This window comes from Opisthorchis viverrini, assembly GCF_000715545.1.
Source record: "Opisthorchis viverrini unplaced genomic scaffold opera_v5_80, whole genome shotgun sequence".
Classification (NCBI taxonomy): Eukaryota; Metazoa; Platyhelminthes; class Trematoda; order Opisthorchiida; family Opisthorchiidae; genus Opisthorchis; species Opisthorchis viverrini.
The window spans coordinates 491,075-514,947 of NW_008751735.1; the positions used below are offsets into that span (position 1 = coordinate 491,075).

General features: G+C 43.6%; 1 protein-coding gene across 1 annotated transcript in view; it reads right to left on the bottom strand.

Annotated features, from left to right (window-relative positions):
* Nucleotides 1-6,098: 6,098 nt before the first annotated feature.
* Nucleotides 6,099-23,873, bottom strand: part of T265_04653 (hypothetical protein) — a gene marked incomplete at both ends in the record, with an annotated part of 93,800 nt that continues 76,025 nt past the window's right edge. The window contains 11 exons of the mRNA XM_009169444.1: nucleotides 6,099-6,715; nucleotides 8,758-8,858; nucleotides 10,526-10,897; nucleotides 11,014-11,107; nucleotides 14,629-14,731; nucleotides 16,007-16,104; nucleotides 16,481-16,843; nucleotides 17,758-18,018; nucleotides 18,143-18,374; nucleotides 22,395-22,775; nucleotides 23,303-23,615. Coding sequence (XP_009167708.1) covers nucleotides 6,530-6,715; nucleotides 8,758-8,858; nucleotides 10,526-10,897; nucleotides 11,014-11,107; nucleotides 14,629-14,731; nucleotides 16,007-16,104; nucleotides 16,481-16,843; nucleotides 17,758-18,018; nucleotides 18,143-18,374; nucleotides 22,395-22,775; nucleotides 23,303-23,615 — 2,504 coding nt within the window. The remainder of the gene's footprint in view (nucleotides 6,716-8,757; nucleotides 8,859-10,525; nucleotides 10,898-11,013; nucleotides 11,108-14,628; nucleotides 14,732-16,006; nucleotides 16,105-16,480; nucleotides 16,844-17,757; nucleotides 18,019-18,142; nucleotides 18,375-22,394; nucleotides 22,776-23,302; nucleotides 23,616-23,873) is intronic.

Here is a 23,873-nt window from a genome sequence, read left to right on the forward strand (position 1 = left end):
GGCAACACACCACCGCCCCCAGCCATGTCAACACTCCATAAAGAATAGAACGGATAGATCAGCGAGCGGGGCTATATCTTGCATGGATGCATGCTCACAACTGAACTGTTAACAGTTCAAACTATCAGTCCGGATGTGGCGAATTCTAAGTTCACTTGATTTTCCTGAGATGCGCGTCTGCTGATAATTACCAATAGGGATATCTCTGTTGATAAGTCCTGAATCTTCCCATCTTGCTAACAATCTATAAAAAGCTTAGAAGAAATAGTAGTAATTCACACGCAAAAGTGAAACTTGGTCCTGAGAAGTCGTCACTCGAGGAGCCAGTGATGCAGACTCCGTGACTGAAAGATGATTGATGATACGACCTGACGAGGATTCTCTGGAAGCTTGTATTTTACGACTGCACCAATTCGATCCCGCACTAACGACGCCACCTCAATTGGTGATGAAACGTTTGCAATCTAACCGCTAAGCTCGTCAAACAGACCGAAATTGAAGCAGCTATCCCGAACAGTGTATGTACGGCCAACTGCATCATAAGCTATTTCCACATAAATTGTTGCCCTAAAGATAGTAACCCCGAGAGTGAGTGATCCTAAAAGGAAGCGGACTGACTTGTTTCCAGATTTCTTTGCGTTTTGAGAGATAATCTTCTCTTAAAAAGTCACCTCCAAAAAGAAGGCAGCCTAGACATGGGTTGGAAAATGTCTTTTGTGCATGTCCTATCCCATATCCAAGTCTACAGCTGCCCGGTTTGGGTGACAGTAACGAGTAGCCGCCCGGAAAACCGTTAAAGTGGACTTGTTACTGCCAATTAGGGCGCTGGTTCAAGCCGAGCGTGCATAAGATTTCCGTGGTGAAAGGAATGCTCGAACTCACATTGTAGGACTTTTATGTGTGTACGGACCCAGGTAGTTTAGCAATGAAAGTACAGGGCTCGGAAACCCAAGGCGGATAATTAACGTCGAACGTATCTGAGGAGGTCGTCTCTATTCAAGGTTAGGGCGCGAAAAACCATAACACGTAAACAAGGATGGGGCTATTCGACTAGCTTATGGGTATAAGAGCGGGACCAAATTAAGCTTCAATATATCCGGTCCGACAAGGCTATGTGCTCAATAACAGTGCAACGTGAGTGAAAGAAGGGCAAATTCGCCGCAACAAGAATCGAAGAAACGTGTGCTACCTGAATAGCAAACAGCCCATGGTAGATAGACGCGTATTGAGTCGTCTATCATTGATTTACCCCTTAGTTGGTTCTGTCCCATTTGACAAAACCGATCCAACAGATCAACTAATATCAGCTTCCTCAAAAGGATCCTTTGTAATATGGTGACTGTGAAAAGTCCTACTTACCATAAATGAGTAGAACAACTTACAGACGACTTTCTTTTTACCAGTTGGTGTCGTTCGCAGCTGTATGATAATGAACTACGAAGGTATGTACCAAAGGGTGCGCCACGAATACAGAGTACTTCCAAGAGGATGATGAGTTTTGCATGTCCGAAAGTGCGCAACCTCCGGGAAGAGCTCCACAAATATGTCTTGTTGTTCTATTATTATTACTGTTTAAAAATGGATAGACGGCGCATGAACAACTAGCGAATACAGCGTAGCCGTATTAGTTTGATGAATCGGTATCGGTGTGAGTCACCCGTGAACAGGACAAGTGAAAAAAGATAGTCTCCTCACGGCCGAGGTGAACGACTGCGACGTCAGCAGTGAAAAAAGACATTCCGATGATTGATAGGTCATTGAGTCTGGTGCTGTTGTCTCCAAAGTACCACGCAAATGATTTCGCAAGCTACAAGGAGGTTTGAGTGCCTTCAGCTGCGACTCCTCGATTCAACTCTGGTGAGAATAACCAGCAAACCGCCTGAAACCAGCATCTTACCAGATTCTAATCCGCGACCTTCCTTAGTATCATTATTGGTCCTAGTGTAACGGTGATACTACTGATGGGAGGCACGCGAGTAGTATGTGTTGTTCGTGGGATTTCGCTTTGCGTCTATTGAAAAAGGGAGATCTGTTGCGGAGTTCGTGGAGCCACCTTGTAATATTTGCTTGGATTTGACCGGTGAATGAGTGGAGTCAATGAATCTCGAGGAATGTTCAAGAAGACTCGTTCGGGATAAGATGGGTGTCCAGTTTTTGTAACTTAGATGCAAATTAGAGTTTTGCTTCCCTGTTCATTGTTCTGTAACCGGTCAGTTGGCATTTCCTAATGAATAACTCCGCATCGAAAGTCTTCTTCCTTTCACTAGTAGTTGCATCAGCGGCAGGTGCTACATGACAAATCGAAGCCACATCAAAGAATCGACCTCACAAGGAACTACCTGCTATCTAGGCTGACGTATTCGGTCATGTTCGGCGAAATCCACCGAGACACTCTTAAAGGGTTAGAAGATGACATCGGTTAGTCTGTTTGTGGTCTATGTCTATCGAAAGATACCCTGATCAACTGCATCCAGTCCAGTAAACAAAGTTCAAGACTCGATATCCCGAGCCTGAGTTCGGTCGCACCGATGCAACGGAAAGCGCGTACAGAATAGCTTCCGGGTTTTGCAGACGTATAGCGACTGCTTCGGCCGTTGTCAAGCAAAGTCGTTGAATAGATACTGGTAGTCTATTTTGCACGCGGTTAATGACTTGAAATGAATCATTAGGCATGACTACGTGCCCGGTGTCAATTAGGTGGTATGCGATTGAGCTCCTGGCTGAACTGCTGAGGTTGGTGGCATTCCGATAAGAGAGGTTTCGAAGACCAACAGACTGGACAACAAGAAAAAGTACATTCTTTTGATTGTTGATTGCTTTTTTGTTCGAAATATACTTGAACCAATACTGCCTGACATGGGGTTAGCCAAATGATTCCTGGCAGAGAATAGACAATTTTTTTAAAAACACAGACATTCTTGTCTTTGTTTTGTAGCGAGATTGTGAAATCCATAAGTGGATTACCTAGTTGATGCGAAGTTATTTGTGGCGCATGTTACTTGACAGCTAATCACACTACTGATCAACACCCTTGGCCAGACGGTTAAGTGTTTACGCAGTGGTCCGAAGGGTCCGGGTTCGAAACTCTCTGAGTTTCGTGAGATGCGCTCTGCTGATGATTATTCCCAAAAAGGATGAAAACGCTGTACAGGGAGTCTCAGCTTCTCAACATAGATTGACATCAGTGATTATTTGCGGCTGTTCTTCTACTGTCCTACGGTCTACTGACTGACAAAGTGACAAAGTTATGATTTTGGTCCATAGTTCAACCAGGTAAAATCCGTACAACTTACTTCAAACGACGGTCAGGATAATGTCAACCAGATTAATGCGATTTCTCACTGGGATTTGAGTCTATTGTCGTACTGTACTGGTCGATTTCGCAGGTTGCTAGGGCAACCTAGTTTTCACCAAACTCTTGCGTTTCATTGGAGAAACACTTGTCTCTAAATGTGTACGAACACGATGGCAGCATCGTGCCTAGCAGTTTACCAACCGTTCAAATACAATAAAATGGTTGTCACAGGTTACAAAGGAGCGCGTTCAACTACTCACTACAGATGAAAATTTTCAAGATATACAAACTACCATGAGCCGTACAAGCGTGTAATTTGGGTCGGAAACAGCTACGACTTCAATTTAAATTTGAAACTCAGATTCCTGATTTGCTGGGACCACAATAGGCACGGAATTTCGAGAAACTTGTGGAACGTGATTCGCATTGGCTTTAAAACTAGGTTTTACAGCTTGTAATTTGACATTGGATTCCCCGAGATTTCGTATTCTAAGTAATGGAAAGTAAAGTTCCCGAAAAAATGCAGAAAAGGCATTGCTGTTTTAGGCTATTTTTCGGGGATCCAAAAGTACTTTGGTTTCATAAACATAAATGGCTGAACTCTCATCAAAATGGTGATGTTCTCTTGCTAACTATTGGTTCGGTGATTTCTAAAAAAAATTCCACGTGATAGTTGCTTCTACCAAACACAAAATATCGCCGAGTTTGTCGAGCAGTTTCGCCTGCCACAGACTGACGTCGAAGTTGTTCAATCTTCGTCGAACCAATCACCGTCCTGGACGAATGAAGATATAGCTAAAAGAATAGGCTCTCCTGCAACTTAGTCTGTCAGGAATTAGGATTCGCATGGTTTGAGATTGCTCGGACAACTAATAATAACTAAGCGGTTCAATGCAATTCTCACGTTCATAAATATGCCTCAGGCCGCCTTGCACACAGTCACATTTGTCTCATCTAACCGAACAATTCTTGAACACACTCCTGCCAACCTCCCATCTATCCATCTACCGAAGCTGAGAGACAAAAATAAATTGCCAAAACTTTGACAAAAACAGTATAAAGACCAAAAGATTGTTCGGAATCTGAACTGCTCGATCAGAAACTCCAATTTACACCACAGAGTCCGGACGCCTTTTTGAGCAACCGTAACAGTTCAGGTAGACGACTGACCATAAATCTCAGATAGTATAAAGCACTCAATACAGGTGTCTGAATGGTGTGAGCGAAACATCGTTGGCCTGTCGTTGACTGAACTGAGAAATGCTTAGTTCTCTGTCACGATAAACAAAACATCCCCAGAAGATTTCAGATCATATGAAATGTTCCCTAATTACAGCATCATGATCCCTTTCCTGGAAATGATTCCATAAAGTGACGATGACAGTATAGTAAAGCCAAGCATTGAAGTAATGAGGAGATATTGTCTAAGCGTCCTACTACCAAAGAAAACATTCGTAGTACACAACGGCCTTTTTGTGGATAAGTAAAATTTTCAGAATAGTCCGCTTAGCGTTTGAAAAGTGATGTGAACTTCTCCCATCAGCAGTTTAAGAGTCACACTACTTGACGTAGAACCATACGTGAACCGTTTACCAGAGCATCATTTCTACTATACAGAATGAGGAGATATTGTCTAAGCGTCCTACTACCAAAGAAAACATTCGTAGTACACAACGGCCTTTTTGTCGATAAGTAAAATTTTCAGAATAGTCCGCTTAGCGTTTGAAAAGTGAATGTGAACTTTCCCATCAGCAGTTTAAGAGTCACACTACTTGACGTAGAACCATACGTGAACCGTTTACCAGAGCATCATTTCTACTATACAGCGCCTGTTGTGGAGATTTTATACGGCCAGGATGGCAGTTTTATAAGGCGTTTGGGCTGACTGATCGGCAGGATTTCGCCCGGAAGGGTATGAGCCTACTGGTTAAGCTAATTCTCCCAAACGATTTTCGCAAAAGTGTCGAATTGTGGCCATCATAGTTTGTGGCAAATAATAGGTTGTCACCTCGCATGTCAACATCAACAGCTTCCGCTTGGAGTTGAACAGGGTCAAGCTCGTATCCTTTTTTGCATGACCAAACCGACGACAAGTTTGTCCACTATAAACCGAGAAAATCGATGTAGTATAACGCCAACTGAGCTTTTAAGTAATACTCGTTCGTTCGTTCAGTTGTTGCACCCTTTCAGTTCCTAACTGCCACGCCACCCAAAGGAAGCACGAGGGCTGAAATGCTGCCAGGCTGTCCAAGCTTAGACAAGCGAAGCCGAGAGGCAGAAGTCGAATTCGAGTACTGTTGACTCATTCATTTTTCTTGCAAATGAAGTCGTCGGGTGTGAGCAGACAATAGTTGGGACTTGTACATTAGGGAAGCACCAGTAACAAGGTTTATTCCGATGATGAGTTTGACAATGCCCACAGCGATGGTAATGATGATGACAAGCTGTTATTGTAGCAGCGGACGTCAACTTTGAGACTGCCAGACCTATATGCACCACTACGGAGCAATATTTTTGAGTGCTATATTAAATGAATTCCGCAGTAGGTATGGGCAGCTCGGCAACACGATCAACAACGCAAATCCAATGCGTGGCCCTGCACGCAATGGAAAACGACGGCATCATCATTCACCGTGGTCGTTTGCTAAAGTTTCATTCATGTTTCCCTAGTTCTGCATGTTTGGGAGCAAGAGCGACTATTGCATAACCTACTAACAGCTTTGTTAGTAGTATGATGTCCAGGGTTCTTTAAAAATTCGCAATCATCTACGGTGCATAAATTATTTATTGTGCACAATCGTGAGACATAATTAACAGTGTGAGTAGGTGTCACGTAAAAAAACAATTCAATTACAAAAAGCGCGCTGAAAGCAGAAGTGTGGGGGGATGAGAAATGCATCCGTCAGGATTTTAAATATAGCGTAGCAAAAATAGTGATTAGAATTCAGCAATAGACGGAGTACGGGACTGAAAAAGGCAATAGGAACTGATCCGAAAAACCGAACGTACGCTTGTCAAGGGAATACTAGGTGACACCAAATTATCGTTTGCCAAATTACATTCGCAAAGATGCATGTATAAGTCAGATGAGATGATTTTCTATACATAAGAAAGTATGTTCTGCAGAATGAAATCATGAGTACAGGAAAGTTTGTTGCGAATTGGAGCAACAATTTGGCTGCTTTCATATAGGGTATTATCACTTTCGAAGTTTTTTTTGAACGTCTCACCAACTCACTCAAGAGTGTAGTTTGGAGAAGATCGTGGAATATCAGGTGTGTTTATTAGCAGCAGCTCCTTTTGACGGCTAGACAGTTTGGATCGTTCCCTGGGGAGATCTTCACCGATCTGTTGAGCGAACAACCTCATTTTTTCTTTGAAGGGAAGGAGTTCCGCATTTGGAATGGGATTCGGGGATGCCTGCAATACGTTTAGGATGACAGGTGGATTATCGGCGTCGGCATAAATAGCATGCCATGAAAGCAACACGAGGAATTAGAATGCTGGAGAAGTGAAAAGCATATGTAATACTACTTAGGAGTCTGGTGAGTATGCTAAACGCAAGTTAATGGCCTCGGTTAATATTCAGAAACTACGCCAGAGAGTAGGATACAAGACAGTGAATTCCGTCGAAGACTAGCAACATAAGATACGAAGGAATTTTTGACGTTTTGCCAGTATTTCAACAATTTTTCACCATTGCCGAAGGAATGGTCTGAAAATGTATGTTTTTATAAGAATGAGCGTGGGCCCGGTAGTCACATGTTCTCGGAAAACTTGGGAGTACAGTTGGGTCAACTAATGGGTGACAGCTTGACAAACCACTTGGTAAATTTTCGAGGAATGCACTCAGTTGCAAATAAATTTGGTTTTCACGAGAGAGTCAACTTAATCTCTCGTTTTGTGTTATTCTTCAACTGAATGTGCCGGACACAGGCCGCCTCTTGTTTCAGTTGGCACGATATTCAAGATATCGCAATAAATTTTCATAAACTACTCACAATGTTTCGGGAAACTCTCCGACTACCTACGACTGGTTTCGCGCTTCTGACATCGATTAACCGAATGAATGAGACTGCAAGTTTGTTACACCGAGAAACGCGAGTCGGAATCATTGCCGAATTTAAGTTCCGCAAAAGATGGAAGTCAAAGAACGAATTTTGTTAGACCCGAGTCACGGAAGGAAGGTTAAAGGTGACAAACCTGTTAGTGTTTCGTATCCATTTGCAATTTTTGCATCATTTGAATTAAAACTCTGCTGAGAAAGTCGGTTGTAATGTTTAAACATGGCTGCATGTTTGCACAATCGGTTGTTTAGTTGTTTCGCAAAATATAAATGTCTTCAGCAGTTTGCACCTTTGCCTGCAGTGAAATGGCTGATTAGTTGATGCGTAACTAGAAATGGCAAGTTACTTTGAGCAAGACCCAAAGTAAGGTTGCTTGGGTTAGCATAAAACAGCGGACATCAAGACTAGCCTGAATTGGCGTTGCTCGGGTGGCGGTAAGCTTGACACTCAGTCAGAGAGGCATCAAATTCATGCGGTTAACAAACTTAATTGTTTGCAAGGTCAGTAAGCGAAACGCACAACGTCGTAACACAGCTGCGGCGCTTTACCGTGTGAACCAGTCGCTCCGAACAGCCAACTTACCTTTCTACAGAAAAGTGACAAAAATATTATGATTAAAATCAGACGAAATCGACGAAACACATAATTCTGATAACAATATCAAACCGGCTAGGATAAACCGAAGGATCTCCGAATACAGAATAATAAATAGTGAATCACCGTTCGGGGAATAAATTTCACAGGACGCTCATCGCTTACGTCAGTGAATCACTGACAGAATTGAAAAGGAATTTTCACATCCCGAAGAGAGAAGAGCACCGACCGCGCGTAGTTCGCGAATTTCTAGAATGGTTAAAATCAGCAGACTAGTGGACAGTGGTTTGAATATTCACCTCCAGCCGGTGGGCAGCTGATCTGGAGTGTGATATGGCACCATTCGCGCTTCACTTTTGTGTTTCATGTCATACAGTGTGATGTTCACTGGTGGATCACTGAGTACCTTTCAGTACGACTCAAGGACCATATGGTTTGAGCGATGTTTTCGATTTTCTCCCATCACTTATGTATGAGAGCAGGATAAGACTAAACAAGCAAGCAGTCAGTTGTCACAAGTACCGTGGTTCTATTGAACAAGTTAGACAGTCATCTATTCACACACACACACACACACACACACATCTAGCCACCCAATGAGGCCTTAGTGTCATCCAACAGGGAATACATGTCTTGATTCGCTTTGATATTTCCTTGAGAAAACAAAAAACACAAAAAGAAAAGTCGTCTGCAACTCAGAGAAGTAAAACAGGTCATCTATAGGCAAAAAAATCTTCTGAGTAGATGTACTTGCCTTCGTTCATACATAAAACAGGTGGGAAATAAAATGACCTCACTCACACTTGTTTGTCTGGCGCTATGGTCAACCGGAATGGGACTCGGCTTTGCATAGTTCCCGGAGTAAGGTCCTTTGGCTGCCGCGGAGCGATCATGGGATGAACCTGGGTTTAGAATTTTCAGGTATTATTAGCTTGTTGTTAACAAAGACTGATGCACAGTACAGTCAACCGAAAATGCGAATCGTTCAACTAGTTGGAAGTGTTGAAGTCATAAACCAATCAAGCACCACCAGGTGAGCGTCTTCTGAGTAGAACAGTCGCCTTGATGATGGTGATACAGTTGTTCTCCATACCAAATGCAAACATTAGTCGAAAACCGATCAGGGCCAGTTAACACCGTTAGAAGTACTGTGGGGTCAAAATCTCCCCGTTTAGGGAGACGGGTCAAACAGAAAAAACGGATATGATTATCATTAATAGTACATCAAAATCTCAATGGTTAGCGAGAATCTGAGAGAAAAACGAAAGAAATTGTGGGCGCACCAAAATAATGAAAACTTTGAGTGATGAAGATTAAACCATAATTTTCTGTTAGTTATGTGCGCGGCGCATGTGTACCAGGCGCCTTCGGTGGAAAGTTTCATTCAGTGGCATTACGCTGCCTAAGTGTGGAGTACTTCTGAGGATTCTTCAGGATGCGCTTCAGTGGGACTGTTCTGAGCAGATGCCGGATGAGCCCATCCTTAACTGCGTTGTGAAAGTTTCCCGGACCTTTGAAAAAACATATGCACTGTAGGGTAATTAGGATGTACTCAACTAATGGGTTTGATCTATCAAATTAGCGTGCAAGCGTTTCAGCAGCGTTTTTTTGTCGCTCTACTTCAACCCAACTAGTAGTATGTGATCAAACAGACAGAAAACCTGGTAGTCCCAGTAGGGAGAAACTATGGTGCTGAGTCAATGAAACGAAGATATTAATCCTTGCGGCAAACATAGCAGAACACATAAATTTTCTAGATGGACGAATATTGCGAAATATACCAACTCATTAAATTTCGATTTCTAGGCAGGTATTTTCGGGAGGCTAAGAAAAAACCAAAACTGCTAGCCTCATCATCATCACCATCATCGTTATCATTCGCGGCAGCAATATTATTGTTGGCACTGATGCTTCACTGCCACACAACCACAAAATCACGTGACCTCCGATCGGCTGATGACCGGTTTGAAAAGACTAGTCTTTTTCTTTGGTGCATATACATTCATTCAGCCGGAAAGTGAGTACAGATAGAAGGGATCAGAAAGCTTGAAAGGTTGAGTTCATCAGTTAACAACTTCCTGAGGTACATGCTGGATTTAAGCATCTTAACCCAGGCCCAGTTCTTGATTTTTCAATGAGTTACTTAGCATGTTGAGAAAAAACACAAAGGCTGATAGAGATGTAATAATAGTCCACCTTAACGTGACCACGTCTGGACACAATGACCCCTTGCAGTTTGGCGTTCTAAACACATGCACCCAACTCAAACGTGAAAATCAAGCAGAGCTCTATTTGCCCTGACATCATCCTTACACACAGGTAATGCCCCTGGGGTTCAAGCACTTCACAGCAACAAGTCAGGGTAAGGCGATGCTAATTTAGACAGTTGTGGTTACTGATCAACGAGCTTACCTGAGGCTCGGTACCGATTTGCCCAAAAGATACCTTGATCGGCGGAAAGACACTATCGGATCTCTAACCAGTAACAGGCTAGTTGGTTCCACACAGGACATTTAAATCTTTTGATAGAAAATAATAATCAGATGGTGGTTGTTTGAATACTAGCTACTAAAGAACATGGTAAGACGGTCTGCAAAAAACGTACCTGTATAGCTTGCCGAACTGTCCATTGGTAACGATCGGGATACGGTCGAGGGTGCATTTTCCGCAAAGCTTTCTTGTGGTGTTGTTGGAGGGCTGTACACAGTAATTGTTTCTAGATTCTTATCGAAAGACACGGATTTTTTCATTCTCAAACTGTCTCCTCCAGTGGGGGTTGTCAATGCAGCACGCGAAAGTTCGGCCTCGACCAACTGCGGACCAGTTCGACTCTGCACAGGATATTGTGGCGTTGTGTGACCGAACTGTGACTGTCGCTGGTTCACATCAAACCAAGGCCGCCCGTAGCGAGTGTGAATGTCAGTAGTTGATGGATAGGAAGCTAGTGGCGTAAATAACCGAAAAAGCACGTGAGAAGCCAAACAATGCACAAGAACACTTAGCTTAAACAAGAGTTTATACATTCGTTTAAGTGAGGGATAACGAAAGAAGACCCACCTCTTTCAGGGGAATGTGACCCTGAGCCAATAGACTGCGATCGTTGTCTGACAATTTCTTCTGCACCGTTTGGCTGACGCACATCTGATAAACCCTGTGAAGGAAAACAGTGAACATCAAAGTTCACGAGATAGGAGTTCGTTCAGTTGGGACTGTGTAATTTCTACAAAACTATCGAAAGCGTTTACTGTGAAAGTTCAAGTCTAAGGGCATAAACGGAGCGCATTGTCTTGTGTTACCCCTCTCTCCGCAGTTTCTGCCAATTTCTGACTCCTGAATAGGAAACTATTCAAAAGGTTTATGCAAATTATTTGTGCTGTCACTTGCTGAATGGTCGTGCAACTCTGTGTCGGTACCTGGTTTCACGCTGCGCCCACCATAGGATATCAAAACGCACGGTAGCTTTGAACAGCCCACTATGGAGACAGGAAAATTATTATAACTGTATTTATAGGGTGGCCACAGAATGTTCCACAGTGTTGTGCTAGAGTCTCCGTGAGGGGGCGAGAAGCGTCGAGCTAAAGATGCTTGGATCCAGATTGGCTGGCATTCTGACAAATCAGGGCGTGTCTTCGCTTCGTCCGTAGCCCGCACGTGACACATCGGTTCAACTGAAGTGCTGTTCGGTTATAAGGGGTGGCTGGCCTCCCGAGAGTTTGACAGCTCACTTCATATTTCGTCGCTCTGGAGCTCCTTAACTAGGCGTAGCTACACCCATCAACCATCTTGAGACACGCAATTTGCAAATCATTTTGACCGATTTCCTTGTGAGCAAAGATTATTCATGTTCGTTCAACCCAGTGATCATAGATTAATCTGATTTTATGTCATAGTGATCATGCTCGATCGGTCGTACTACTCATGTTCACCAAGGCGAGGTGAGTACTTCCAACTTTACATGTAGGAATCCCACCTTGAGGATTTAATCGTCATTCAGAAGCCTTACCGCAAATTGAAATACACGAAGCCATCGTCACATATTAGCGTCAAACTGTTTCAACGCGCAATTTTAGTGTAGCGTTTCCACTTCGTAAGAAACTGTTTTCGTGATTCGACTTCCTGAATTGTGAATCCGACACCAGTAATGTAATTGAATAACTGAAAAGGTTTCAAATCACCCAAAACGACTGGTGCGTCGGTGAAGCAAACCCTCGTCTGCTCGGTATACCTGAATCAAATGTATCAAATTGTATAGATGTAAGATAGGTCATTTGACAGTAATCTGACGACTGCACGTAGCCTACACCATTCGCTAAGTCTGTCACACGAGAGTATGTTGATTGACGGTTGATCCGGATCAAATTGTGTATACGTAGGATAGGTCATTTGACAGTAAGTTGACGACTGCACGTAGCCTACACCATTCGTTAAGTCTGTCAAACGAGAGTATGTTGATTGACGGTTGATCCGGTGGCCACTGGGCTGTTCGTCGAGCTTAGGAATTGGCACACAAACGTATCGCCACACTCGTGGATACGTCGTCAGTCGCGCACTCATGTATTATCCTCGGATGGCGACAAAACACTTGCAAGTCTTCTGTCACGGGCCACCTAATCACCTATCATTGAATGTCTCTGGATTACCAATCAGGGTTTTTAAATCTCATTTGCCTTCATAGGTTTCAGCGCACGATAACGGTGATGAGAAAGGAATACAATGGTGGTCAAATAGTAGGGCACCGCTAGATCATTACCACGCTGAAGAGATATTTTGAGTCCTAAGTGGATGGCATTTCGAAATTGATCAGCATTTCATAGCTGGAAGTTGGCAATCGGAATGTTCGATCGCCTACCAAAACTCCGGAAGACTGGGGGATTCTGTGAGTATAATCAGTAGAGGTCCTGCAGTCAACGGAATTTGCTTCATGTCTGTTTAGCAAACTGGTGATTGTCGTCTCACTATGCATATCACATGCATATCCAAAGCTGACGTAAGGGACGTTGAATTATTTTGCTCATTAGAAGTGGCCAGGGTAAATCCCTCAAGTAAACCCACCTTAGGGTAGATTGGGCACTGCGCGATTGGTGTTCTGTTCGCTGGGCCTCACCGTTTAGTTTTAGTCGTTTTATCACCGGCCGAGGTGACGCCATCAGTGTGCAGTAGTTTGAATTGTTTTGTTGTTTAGCTGTACGTCCTTGTGGAGGTGTCCCTCATATGCACCGCCCCATACCTTCGAAAAAGGTTATCGTGCATGCTCTCGCCCTGCCACTTAACGGTGCTTTAAGGTCATACCGGGGCTAGATACTGAACCAAAGCGGTGCGAAAAACTCATCAATACTCCATCCTGCATGCATATCTTCAAGCCGGTAAACAAGGAGGCTTTTTATGGATGATCGATTTCCGAATCGGATTTGCCTATCAATAGTGGTTAAACTACCGGAAACTTCCACATGGTAAACCACAGACGGTTTTCGCGATCTCTACGCAAGCCCTTGGCACTAATGTCATCGAAGTGAGTCGATGAATGAGCATGTATCATTGAACGTGTGTCCACAAAAAACGAACTTGGCGATTGAAGATCAGTGACCCAAAAGCTGAAAGGCTCATCAGCGCACTCGAGATTCAGTGGTCCAATCCAGCGGCGAGGATGGTTAAAATATCCATACACAGGAGTTTATCTGGTGCGACTGGCCATAGGATTACTAATGCTGTTTCCACATTTTGAACGCAAATGGACGCATCCATTTGGTATTTTCTGCGACATGACTCACTATGATACACGGCCGGAAAGCGCCTCTGACACTGGGTTGGAACAGTCCGTTCAATCGGATGACTGAATACACTACTCATAAGTTTGCTCTAAAATCACTCGAAAGCTCACCACCAGTCTTGTCCACCTAGGACTCATCAGGTAGGTGCAGTCTCTAAGTTCAAATCAATCTTATGTTCTGAGTGAACACCAGTTTTTATGCAACAGGTGAAGTACACTCATTTATAAATTAACCTGCTCTTAACGAGGTTTTCAAATAAATCTATCTTTTGTGATACTAGCCAAGCAAATTTACTTCACCAGGGGCGCCTAATGTGCATATTGATAAAATGTTCGAGATAACGCAGTAGACCTCCGTGATATGAAAAACTACCACCAGTTTCGAGGCTCACCAGGTGGACGCAATCACGAGTTTCCATTAACCTTATCTACTACTTAAGCACCAAACTGAACGCAGTTAGCAGAACACCCTCCTCTAATTAATTTGCTGTCGCAAATAAGTTACTAGCTGAAACAGTGCGCTGCGCCTCTCATAAGCGATGGATTCCTTAGGGATAGTTTACAGCCTTCTGTTAACATCGAATCAACTCGCATGCTATACCTCAATCGCTTGCCATTTTTCACGTCCAGTAAGTTAAAGGTGCAAGCCATCTGATTTGACAGGTTCGCACCGTCGAAATAGTAACTCCATGGGAACAAGCGACACACACATGAGTAAACGAAAGGTGGGTAGCATATGCGAATGGGGACAAAGTGGCAGTACTCTGTAGTAACAATTAATCCTCACTTCACGAAGGTCATGATCTATGAAATCCTACAAGATATTAGACGACCGATTGAGACGAATAAATCTATTTCACTGGAAAACATCTTCCGCCAAACTGTGCACAACTGTGTATACTTACTTGGTTCTTGCCAAACCATTCGGCTCGTTCTCTTGCGCGCTGCTCTTGACGTGCAAGCATTGCCCGATGCTCTTCCTCTAGCTCAGCTAGGCGGCGTCTTTGACTAAAAAGCAAACAAAAAATCAATCGGAATTAACAGAACTGCCAACTATCAGGCTCATCCTGCGGAAGAACTGAGCAAACCTGGTGGCAAGTATCCGACAATGATAGACAGCATCTCTTAGCCTGGTATTCATGCTCTGGTTGAAACATTAGTACATATGTACGTACTTTTTCTCCGTCCTGTCAAGCGAACTTGTCAAGTACGGACCTTCCTGAACCATCCGTTTCACAGTCTACTACAAACTTGGAAGTAGCCGGTGTGATTAGACTGTAAGCGCCGACATTGTTGTCTCTGAGGCGGAGGATGATAATGGCAATGACGATATCGATGAGAATGGTGGCAGTGGTGCTCATGATGCTGACAACGATGATGATGAGGATGATGATGATGATAATGATGATGATGATGACGGCGATCAAACGGAATCGGCTACCGAAGCGGTGCATCGAATTATCATAAATCCTCCATGTGGCTAGCACTCTTCGGCATTCAGCCGCACAGCAGCGACATCCGTGCTTATAGGAGATTCGATAACAATCTTCCTCACTGACCGAAATCGCTCCAGCAATGGAGCCACCACTTGGGAGCGCCCACCTCTCATGTTGTGGTGCAGAATTATGGTCTGGCTTCCGAGTGCATAAGGACATGAAGAGCTGTCAGATAAATTTCGACGGACCTCGTCACGTCTAGATTCCATGACGGCCCATGAGGCCTGGTGAGAATGGTCCCCTCTAGGGGCATGTCCCTATTTGTAGAGAACCATCGATTTTCTAGTTTTACGCTGCGACCAGATGGCTTCCGAGTCAATCTCACAATGGACGATGGACATTCGACGCAACTTGGGCCCGAACTGTCCATCCTTTTGGGGAGCATCGTTAAGTAAGAGGTTTCTATGTAACCTTTTCGATAGTCACAGAAATATTCTCCTGCACGTCGCCATTCTCTTTTAATCCCCTTTTTAGCAGGAAACTTTCCTTTAAGTCTACCCACTACGTAAAGAATATCATCTGTGGTAGAAAGCAAATCATAGTCCTTGTAGACGAGCAGTGTTTGCATTTCCCATCCTGAGGTAGGGGGTCGAATAACTACAATTTTCCTGTGAACTTTCGGTGTATGTATTCCGCCAGTCAGTCCGGGTAAATTCCGCGGAAATAGAACACCGTTGTCCCTCAAGGAAAGAGGAAGTCCTAGTGCTAATGGGCAAAAATGTTGCTACATAGATCTCCCTACAGTAGGTTTTATTGAACACACGCGTCACACTATGGCAGTACTCACCTGGCTTCTAGGTCACGTTCTGCCTGAATCCTTTTCTCCTCCCAGACAATGTGTGTATCCATCAGTCCACCATCAGCAGCAGTTTTCGAAGGCACGGACTGTAGTGCACAGAAATGGATGATAAGGAAAATAATGAAATGCGGAACAGAGTTCGAAATCCTCATTAAACAACAGTTTAATTAGAATAGTTGAGACAGCATAACTTGGACAGAAAGCGGTCATCACATCACGTCCGACAAACATCTGATGATCGGCCATCAAACTTCTACCATTCATAACTACCTCTTAATTTTCTTGAAGTGAAACAAAACAAAAAAATCGCTGTATTTTCAATCGTAAACATTCGAAATAGATGACCTGAAAGTAGTTCGCGGATTGTTTTTTTAGGATAGCGACTAGATCGAGTAACAGAAACCTCCAAATATGGATAAATTCGGATGAGACATAAATAAGTTCAAGTGATCTACTACTCACTTGACTTGTTTCCCTTATGGTCGAAGTAGTCACATGATGCAACCCACGGTCATCCATGGACACTGGATTTCGTCGCAAGGACTCTCGCTCGGCAAGGCGTCTTTGGAATTGCAACTCGACTCTGAGACGGTCCAGGGTCTGACTGGCTTCACCAGATTTGGAATAAACCTGACTAGCCTCCATTGCAGCTATTTCTGCTTCAAGTTGAGAAACACGTTGAGCTGCTCCTAACTGTGGTGGATGTGTCTGGGCTGGGATTAATGATGATGAAGTTGAAGGCCTAACATTCTGGATAGTTGATGACTGAATAGAGGGCTGGCTGATTGAGGATGGTTGTGGTGACTTCGGAGTGTACGGTGGGCGCTAAAATGTTATGGACCAAACTGTTGTGAATTTCAACGAAAACAAAGGTACACATGTCTAGCAATACCTTCCCATGCTCAAGCATTTAATCTAAATCCCGGGTAAATGACATATGTTTATATTGAGCCAGGAGTGCCGAAAATTTCAGACGACTGCCTGTTGGTATCCTTTTAATCAATGTAAACTTTGGTACTTACTGGAGTACCTTCCTTACCTCAATACACTATGGTTTATTGAAATTAGATGCGCTAAATTCCCCACCGCAAGCGGGACTTAAACCCAAACCCCTTGGTCACCAAGAGGGAGGAGCTATCGCTATCATGTTGTATTCTCATTCGAAAGGACATCCTTTGTGAAGCGTAGGTTCAAGCAGAGGGCTTAGGCGAAAAAAGATCTATGAAATTTCCTGGCATCCGCACGTGAACTTTAGGTAATTTCAATTGCTGGGGTATATAAGTTATCGACTCCTCTCCCATTCTACGCCGTTCTGATTTCCGTTAAACATTTTCTGCAAAGTAGAGCTCTTGCGACTTGCCATTCCGACCAACGGTGATATTGATAACTCCGACAAGAATAGTCAATGAATGGTATTTACCTGCAAGAATTATTGGTGATTTAAAGAAAACTGGCGATTTGTTAGGATGTTGATAACTGGGTTGCGTTTACTGATGGCTGATCAGGTGGCTGCTGATCTGTTTGTCGTGCCGGGCAGCTGACATCCAAGCCAGTGCAAGCTGATTTCGAAGCACGGTGAAGGGAAACCAAAAGCATCTAAACAACTAAGAGCCACTTAAGCTCATGTGTAACAACATTTATTCCCCACTGACTTGCTTTTCAGCATGACATCAGTTTAGCTGACTACAATTATAATGTCTATATAGTGTACAACGAAGTAGAGTTAGTTTGATGCTGACCTGAGAGTGTAATGTAGACGGAGCCGATACCTGAGGCTTTGGAGCAACCTGGGGTGCTCGGGAACTGCGTTCGTACCGATCAGCAAACTGAGTGGATATGGCACTCCCTTGTGATTGCTGATGGCCTGTCCAGTCCACGGGTTCCAGCCTTTCTGGAGGGTGATATTGCGGACATTCGGCCGTTGGCGTAGGAGGTGGAGAAGTCACTCCCATAGGTCTGTTTGCAGTTCCTGAAAAGCCGCGAGGCTGTATGCTGGAAGGCTGCAACGATAAAATCACAGTTATAAAGTCCTTATATATAGTCCAGTTATAAAGTCCTGGCTACTAGGAAAACTGAAATTTTCGTAAAAAGCTCCATTTTCATGATCAAAATAAAGCATCTTACTTTCGTGTATCGCGTCAGATTCTGTGGTCTCCGTTCCACATCCTGCTCGATTGACTGACTTTTTCCAGCATGAGACTCCAAGGACGATGGATGTACTGACGGAGGTCGTAATTCTGACTGAGGTATGGCTTCCACAAACTCAGCATGTACAAGAGAATCCGTGGTAGGTTTTTTGGAGGTCATCGATTGTTGTACGCTGAATGATCCACTCTCATCTAAATCACGTTTCGACCTGAAATTGAGAAATGAAAAGAAGACAAATAATAATATAATAAATGGGCAATCAAAATTGAGAATTACATTCCCAACATTCTACATAACATAAGTGCCCGGTAGCCGTGAAAAAGTGTCGTCTAAAAGTGAAAAGATGTTCGTAGTAGTAGTTTGACGTCAATGGAATTGTCAAAATCACCTTGCTTGATCACAAAGCGACTCCATATGACATACCTTGGAAGTTAACATCCATTGTCCTAATGTTAAAGTATTGGTCGGTTCTTACCTAAAAGACTAAACTTATGACATAACAGAGACGTGTTCCGAAAAACGGATGCTTAAAGTGAACATGGTTCTGGTAGGAAATTGTCCCCGTTGTTGGATTTATCCACATTTACAGGCCACATAGGTAAGTGGTATCACGACAATACATTACAACACTGCTGCCAGTGTACTGGTTGTCTGAATGTTGTATCGTGCGGCTGTCTATTAGTTACGCCTGAAATCAGCCTGCCAGACTACACGATGAGAAGACAGAAAAACAGCACCACGGTTGTATCCGTCCGGTCAGGTCATACATGCAGAGTTAACGTGTTAAATGTATAGGATGGCTGAATGGCCAAATATGAGCACTCGCTTTGTTCGTTCTTGTCCACGCATTGGTGACGTTCCTGCTGTGAACATCTTCACAGCCGCCCCGCTTGCCGCATGCTGCTAAGCCATATGTGGTAAGCTCCACCTATGCACCTGCCCCCCGGAATGTGTGGTAACCGATGGTGATTTTAGCGACGCGTCGTTCTCTGCCTGGACGCCTCCTGACAATTATTTTGCTCCCACTACTTTCCGCAACTCGTGGACACAATGCACACAAGCACTTTTCACGCCTGCACGCGTGTTAACACTGAATTACATTTTAAAGCACTCTCTCCCACCCCCACATTACTGTCATGCACAAAAAGCAATACCGAAGAAAACATGAGGAAAAAACATCATAAACGAGAGAGTCATCTGGGTTTTAGGTTCCCGTCAAAGATAAATTGGTATGCAAATGAGTGTATTTCGTTAGAGACATGGAATCATTGCATTGACGTAACATGCTACTTATAAGGGTGCTAGAGGATTGTTCGGCGCTCCACTACCGTTTTTTTTTGCTTTTTCAAACAGATGTAGTCTTCGAAAATACTTTATGTTCCACTTGAACACCAAATTGTACGCAAACCACGGAAGATGCCTATTCGAAAAATAAGCTGATGCTACCAGATGACTAAACCGAATCTCTCATTCTTCAGCAACGTTTTGATTGGTGTATTTCGTCAAAAAACTATTCTGCAATATCTTGAATATCGTGCCAACTGAAACATGAGGCGGCTTTTTTGCAGCCTAAACGAGGGGTTCTTCCGAGACTCATTCCGGTCTCCGTTTATACCAATGCTATTTGCCAACAAGTGACTTTTTTTCAGCTGAGACTATTTCATTCACAAACCATTGTCCTACAGGATCTTTCTTAAACGACACTTCAAAAGAGCGTCTGAGTACACTCCTTTGGGCGATTTAGTTGTGAATCGCCTTACTTTTACTAAAACAATGCTGTGTTCAATTTAATTTTGTGTACAGTTCTTCATTAAGATTCATTAAGCTCAAAGAGCAGAAATGTGGCAACATCTGGTTGATAGACAGTTTCATGGCATGTAGCATAATTCAGGTGGCTCATTTCTAGGGTGGCCTTGTGGGTCCATTTGGTTTCAAGACTCCGCGTCACAGTCAAAACATGCGTTTTCAACCACGAATGCAAACAAGACATATGACGCCCTCCCTAACTCGTTCTTCATGATTTGAGTTCCAGTTTTGGCTAGTGGCCTGTTCGCCGAGCCTAGTAATCAGTGCGGTAAGGATNNNTGTGAACATCTTCTCAGCCGCCCCGCTTGCAGCATGCTGCTAAGCCATATGTGGTAAGCTCAACCTATGCACCTGCGCCCCGGAATGTGTGGTAACCGATGGTGATTTTAGCGACGCGTCGTTCTCTGCCTGGACGCCTCCTGACAATTATTTTGCTCCCACTACTTTCCGCAACTCGTGGACACAATGCACACAAGCACTTTTCATGCATGCACGCGTGTTAACACTGAATTACATTTTAAAGCACTCTCTCCCACCCCCACATTACTGTCATGCACAAAAAGCAATACCGAAGAAAACATGAGGAAAAAACATCATAAACGAGAGAGTCATCTGGGTTTTAGGTTCCCGTCAAAGATAAATTGGTATGCAAATGAGTGTATTTCGTTAGAGACATGGAATCATTGCATTGACATAACATGCTACTTATAAGGGTGCTAGAGGATTGTTCGGCGCTCCACTACCGTTTTTTTTTGCTTTTTCAAACAGATGTAGTCTTCGAAAATACTTTATGTTCCACTTGAACACCAAATTGTACGCAAACCACGGAAGATGCCTATTCGAAAAATAAGCTGATGCTACCAGATGACTAAACCGAATCTCTCATTCTTCAGCAACGTTTTGATTGGTGTATTTCGTCAAAAAACTATTCTGCAATATCTTGAATATCGTGCCAACTGAAACATGAGGCGGCTTTTTTGCAGCCTAAACGAGGGGTTCTTCCGAGACTCATTCCGGTCTCCGTTTATACCAATGCTATTTGCCAACAAGTGACTTTTTTTCAGCTGAGACTATTTCATTCACAAACCATTGTCCTACAGGATCTTTCTTAAACGACACTTCAAAAGAGCGTCTGAGTACACTCCTTTGGGCGATTTAGTTGTGAATCGCCTTACTTTTACTAAAACAATGCTGTGTTCAATTTAATTTTGTGTACAGTTCTTCATTAAGATTCATTAAGCTCAAAGAGCAGAAATGTGGCAACATCTGGTTGATAGACAGTTTCATGGCATGTAGCATAATTCAGGTGGCTCATTTCTAGGTTGGCCTTGTGGGTCCATTTGGTTTCAAGACTCCGCGTCACAGTCAAAACATGCGTTTTCAACCACGAATGCAAACAAGACATATGACGCCCTCCCTAACTCGTTCTTCATAATTTGAGTTCCAGTTTCGGCTAGTGGCCTGTTCGCCGAGCCTAGTAGTCAGTGCGGTAAGGATACACTTTTGTCCTATCGGAAGCAAGAGTTTGAAAGAGTCCAGATTTAGTTGGACCAAGGATTTTCAAGGCCTAAATTAAGTGCTAGTTTTCCTAAGCTGCCAAGATACCCGGAAAGTGACAGGGAGAATAAACCGAGGAAGCCGATCAGACTGTTGTAGCGTCACTGAGAATGTCTTCTCGCAACCAGCCTTCCTTCGCCTTTACTGCTGAGTCAACTTTAGGTTTCCTAATCTGGTAAAGTACATCCCTAAGGTGCATCAATGTAGTGGATTGTTATGTCCATAACATGTGTTGCAGGGGCTCGAATGCAACTCCTCAGGTTCCAACCAAGCGCCTACTTGTGACCCAGTATAGCATTAAACTGTTAAGCTGTGAGAATTCGACAAATTGGGGATAACACTTCAGTGCAGCAAAGACCTATCTATCTGTGACCCGAATCAGACCAAGTTGAGTGCGGACGAGACTAAAAGTAAAAAAAAATGGAAACGACAGTTGATATCAACTGCGTAGAACAGATCTGCTTTTTTCGGAGGTATCACTCCAATTAGTTCAATTCAGTACTATGAACCCTGCATGACTCGCTTGAACTGAAAATGCAGATACGTGAATGAATACGTGAATAGAAAAATAACCACTTAACCGTAAAGGCATTTCTATGCTTTCCATTACCAGGTCGTCATTTTAAACATGTGTCATTAACTTAACAACGAATATCCAACGTATTACTGAGTAGAAAATGAGACTACCATAGATGACCGCTCCGGATTCTAGGCTTCAAGACATATGTAAGCTCACGTTTGAGGAATATCACTCGAAATAGTTATGTGTAGCTAGCTTCCGGTTCCCCATGGATAGAACGAACCGATTCGCTTACAGCCTACACGTAAAGGATGACTGGAGTTCAGTCACTCCGTAAGCACCTACCGGCCACGCTGTGGATCTCTGTGTAACACAGGAACATCCGGTATGAGAGCTGGCAAATAACTTGATGGCTGGTTATCTGTATAACGTGGCCCAGATACGATCGCATGAGTTGGTGGTCGAAGGCTCTCGGATATTGTATCATCAATCGGAGTTTGTGTACCACCCGAGCTTGGCTGAGGATGCGACACATCAGCTACCGTAGATTTGAGTGTTTCTCTTTGATGGAATGTATTATCAGCTGGTTCTTTCAGTTGTACACCTGTGTCGTCATGTACGGTATCTTCTCGAGCATCAGGAGTGGATTTTGTTGGAGCAGGTTTTGAAACGACTGTATCCACAGATGTTGGTGTCATGCTTCCAGAAGTGGCCGGGGTCCCAGACCTGTACGAAAGTGGACAGACAGGAACCGGCATAATCATTCATCATCGTGGTCCACACCACTACATCAATGCTTAAAACCTGTGCTTCGTTGTCATAGAGTATAACAGCTTAATTGATAAAGATGCGTAAACAAATCAGCTAAGCATTTCACTCAGTGTCTGGCATCAGGAAGGATACCGTTTAAAGCGTTTCTTCACAAAACCCTTGGTCACTAAAACTTCCAGCATTCAAAGTGGGGGTGAAGTCAACATATTCGGAAAAAACTGAGAAGCGGTACACAAATTGTGACCCCGCCGGCTATTAGTTTGAACCACGAACTGTACACATTTCATTCCGGAAATAGACACAAAGAATAATAATATGACCCTAATTTCCCGGAAATTCTGTCTGATCCTCAAGTGAGAAGTTCAGATGCACACAATAAGGGTGTGAAGGACCGCCCCCCATTTTATTATACGGTGCTCCGGCACGTTGGTGCTTACGCAAATGGTTGACTGCTGCCACCGATATACATGTTGAAAGCATACCTGTAATGAGCATCGCTCTCCTGGTCAGCTTGGCCTTGATAGCAACTGTCGTCAGATTTCAGTGACCTTCTCGAGTCCTTTCGTACTTTCTGTGAATCTGATTGACCCGGAAGCCCTGTCTCCTCAGACAGATCGGAGAAATCAACGTCTGTTTCTTTCAGATACGACTGATTTGAGCGATTCTGCATTGAGCTGTGTGGTCGATGGGGCTCAGAAGATTCCTGCTTTCTTGCGGAAGTGAGCTCGGATTCGGACAGATGCCGTGCACTTGTTCGACCACGTGGGGTAGCTCTTGACAAGGGGGGCTTTGCTTCTATTTCAAAACACGGAAACAAGCGAATTAGTTTGTTCTGTATTTAGAGTCGAAAGCGACAAATTACTCTGGTTAAAGCTGACACGTAACTATTTTTCAACTAACTGCACAATCGGTCTTGTCTTTGACTCAGTAGAGCCTAGGCCCGCCTGCAACCAAGTTTAATCACATAGATGAATCAATGTATCACATTAGCCAGAGGAAAGGGTGTTAACCGCGAACCGTAGCCTGTTTGACGGATCATTAGCGAAGCAATGA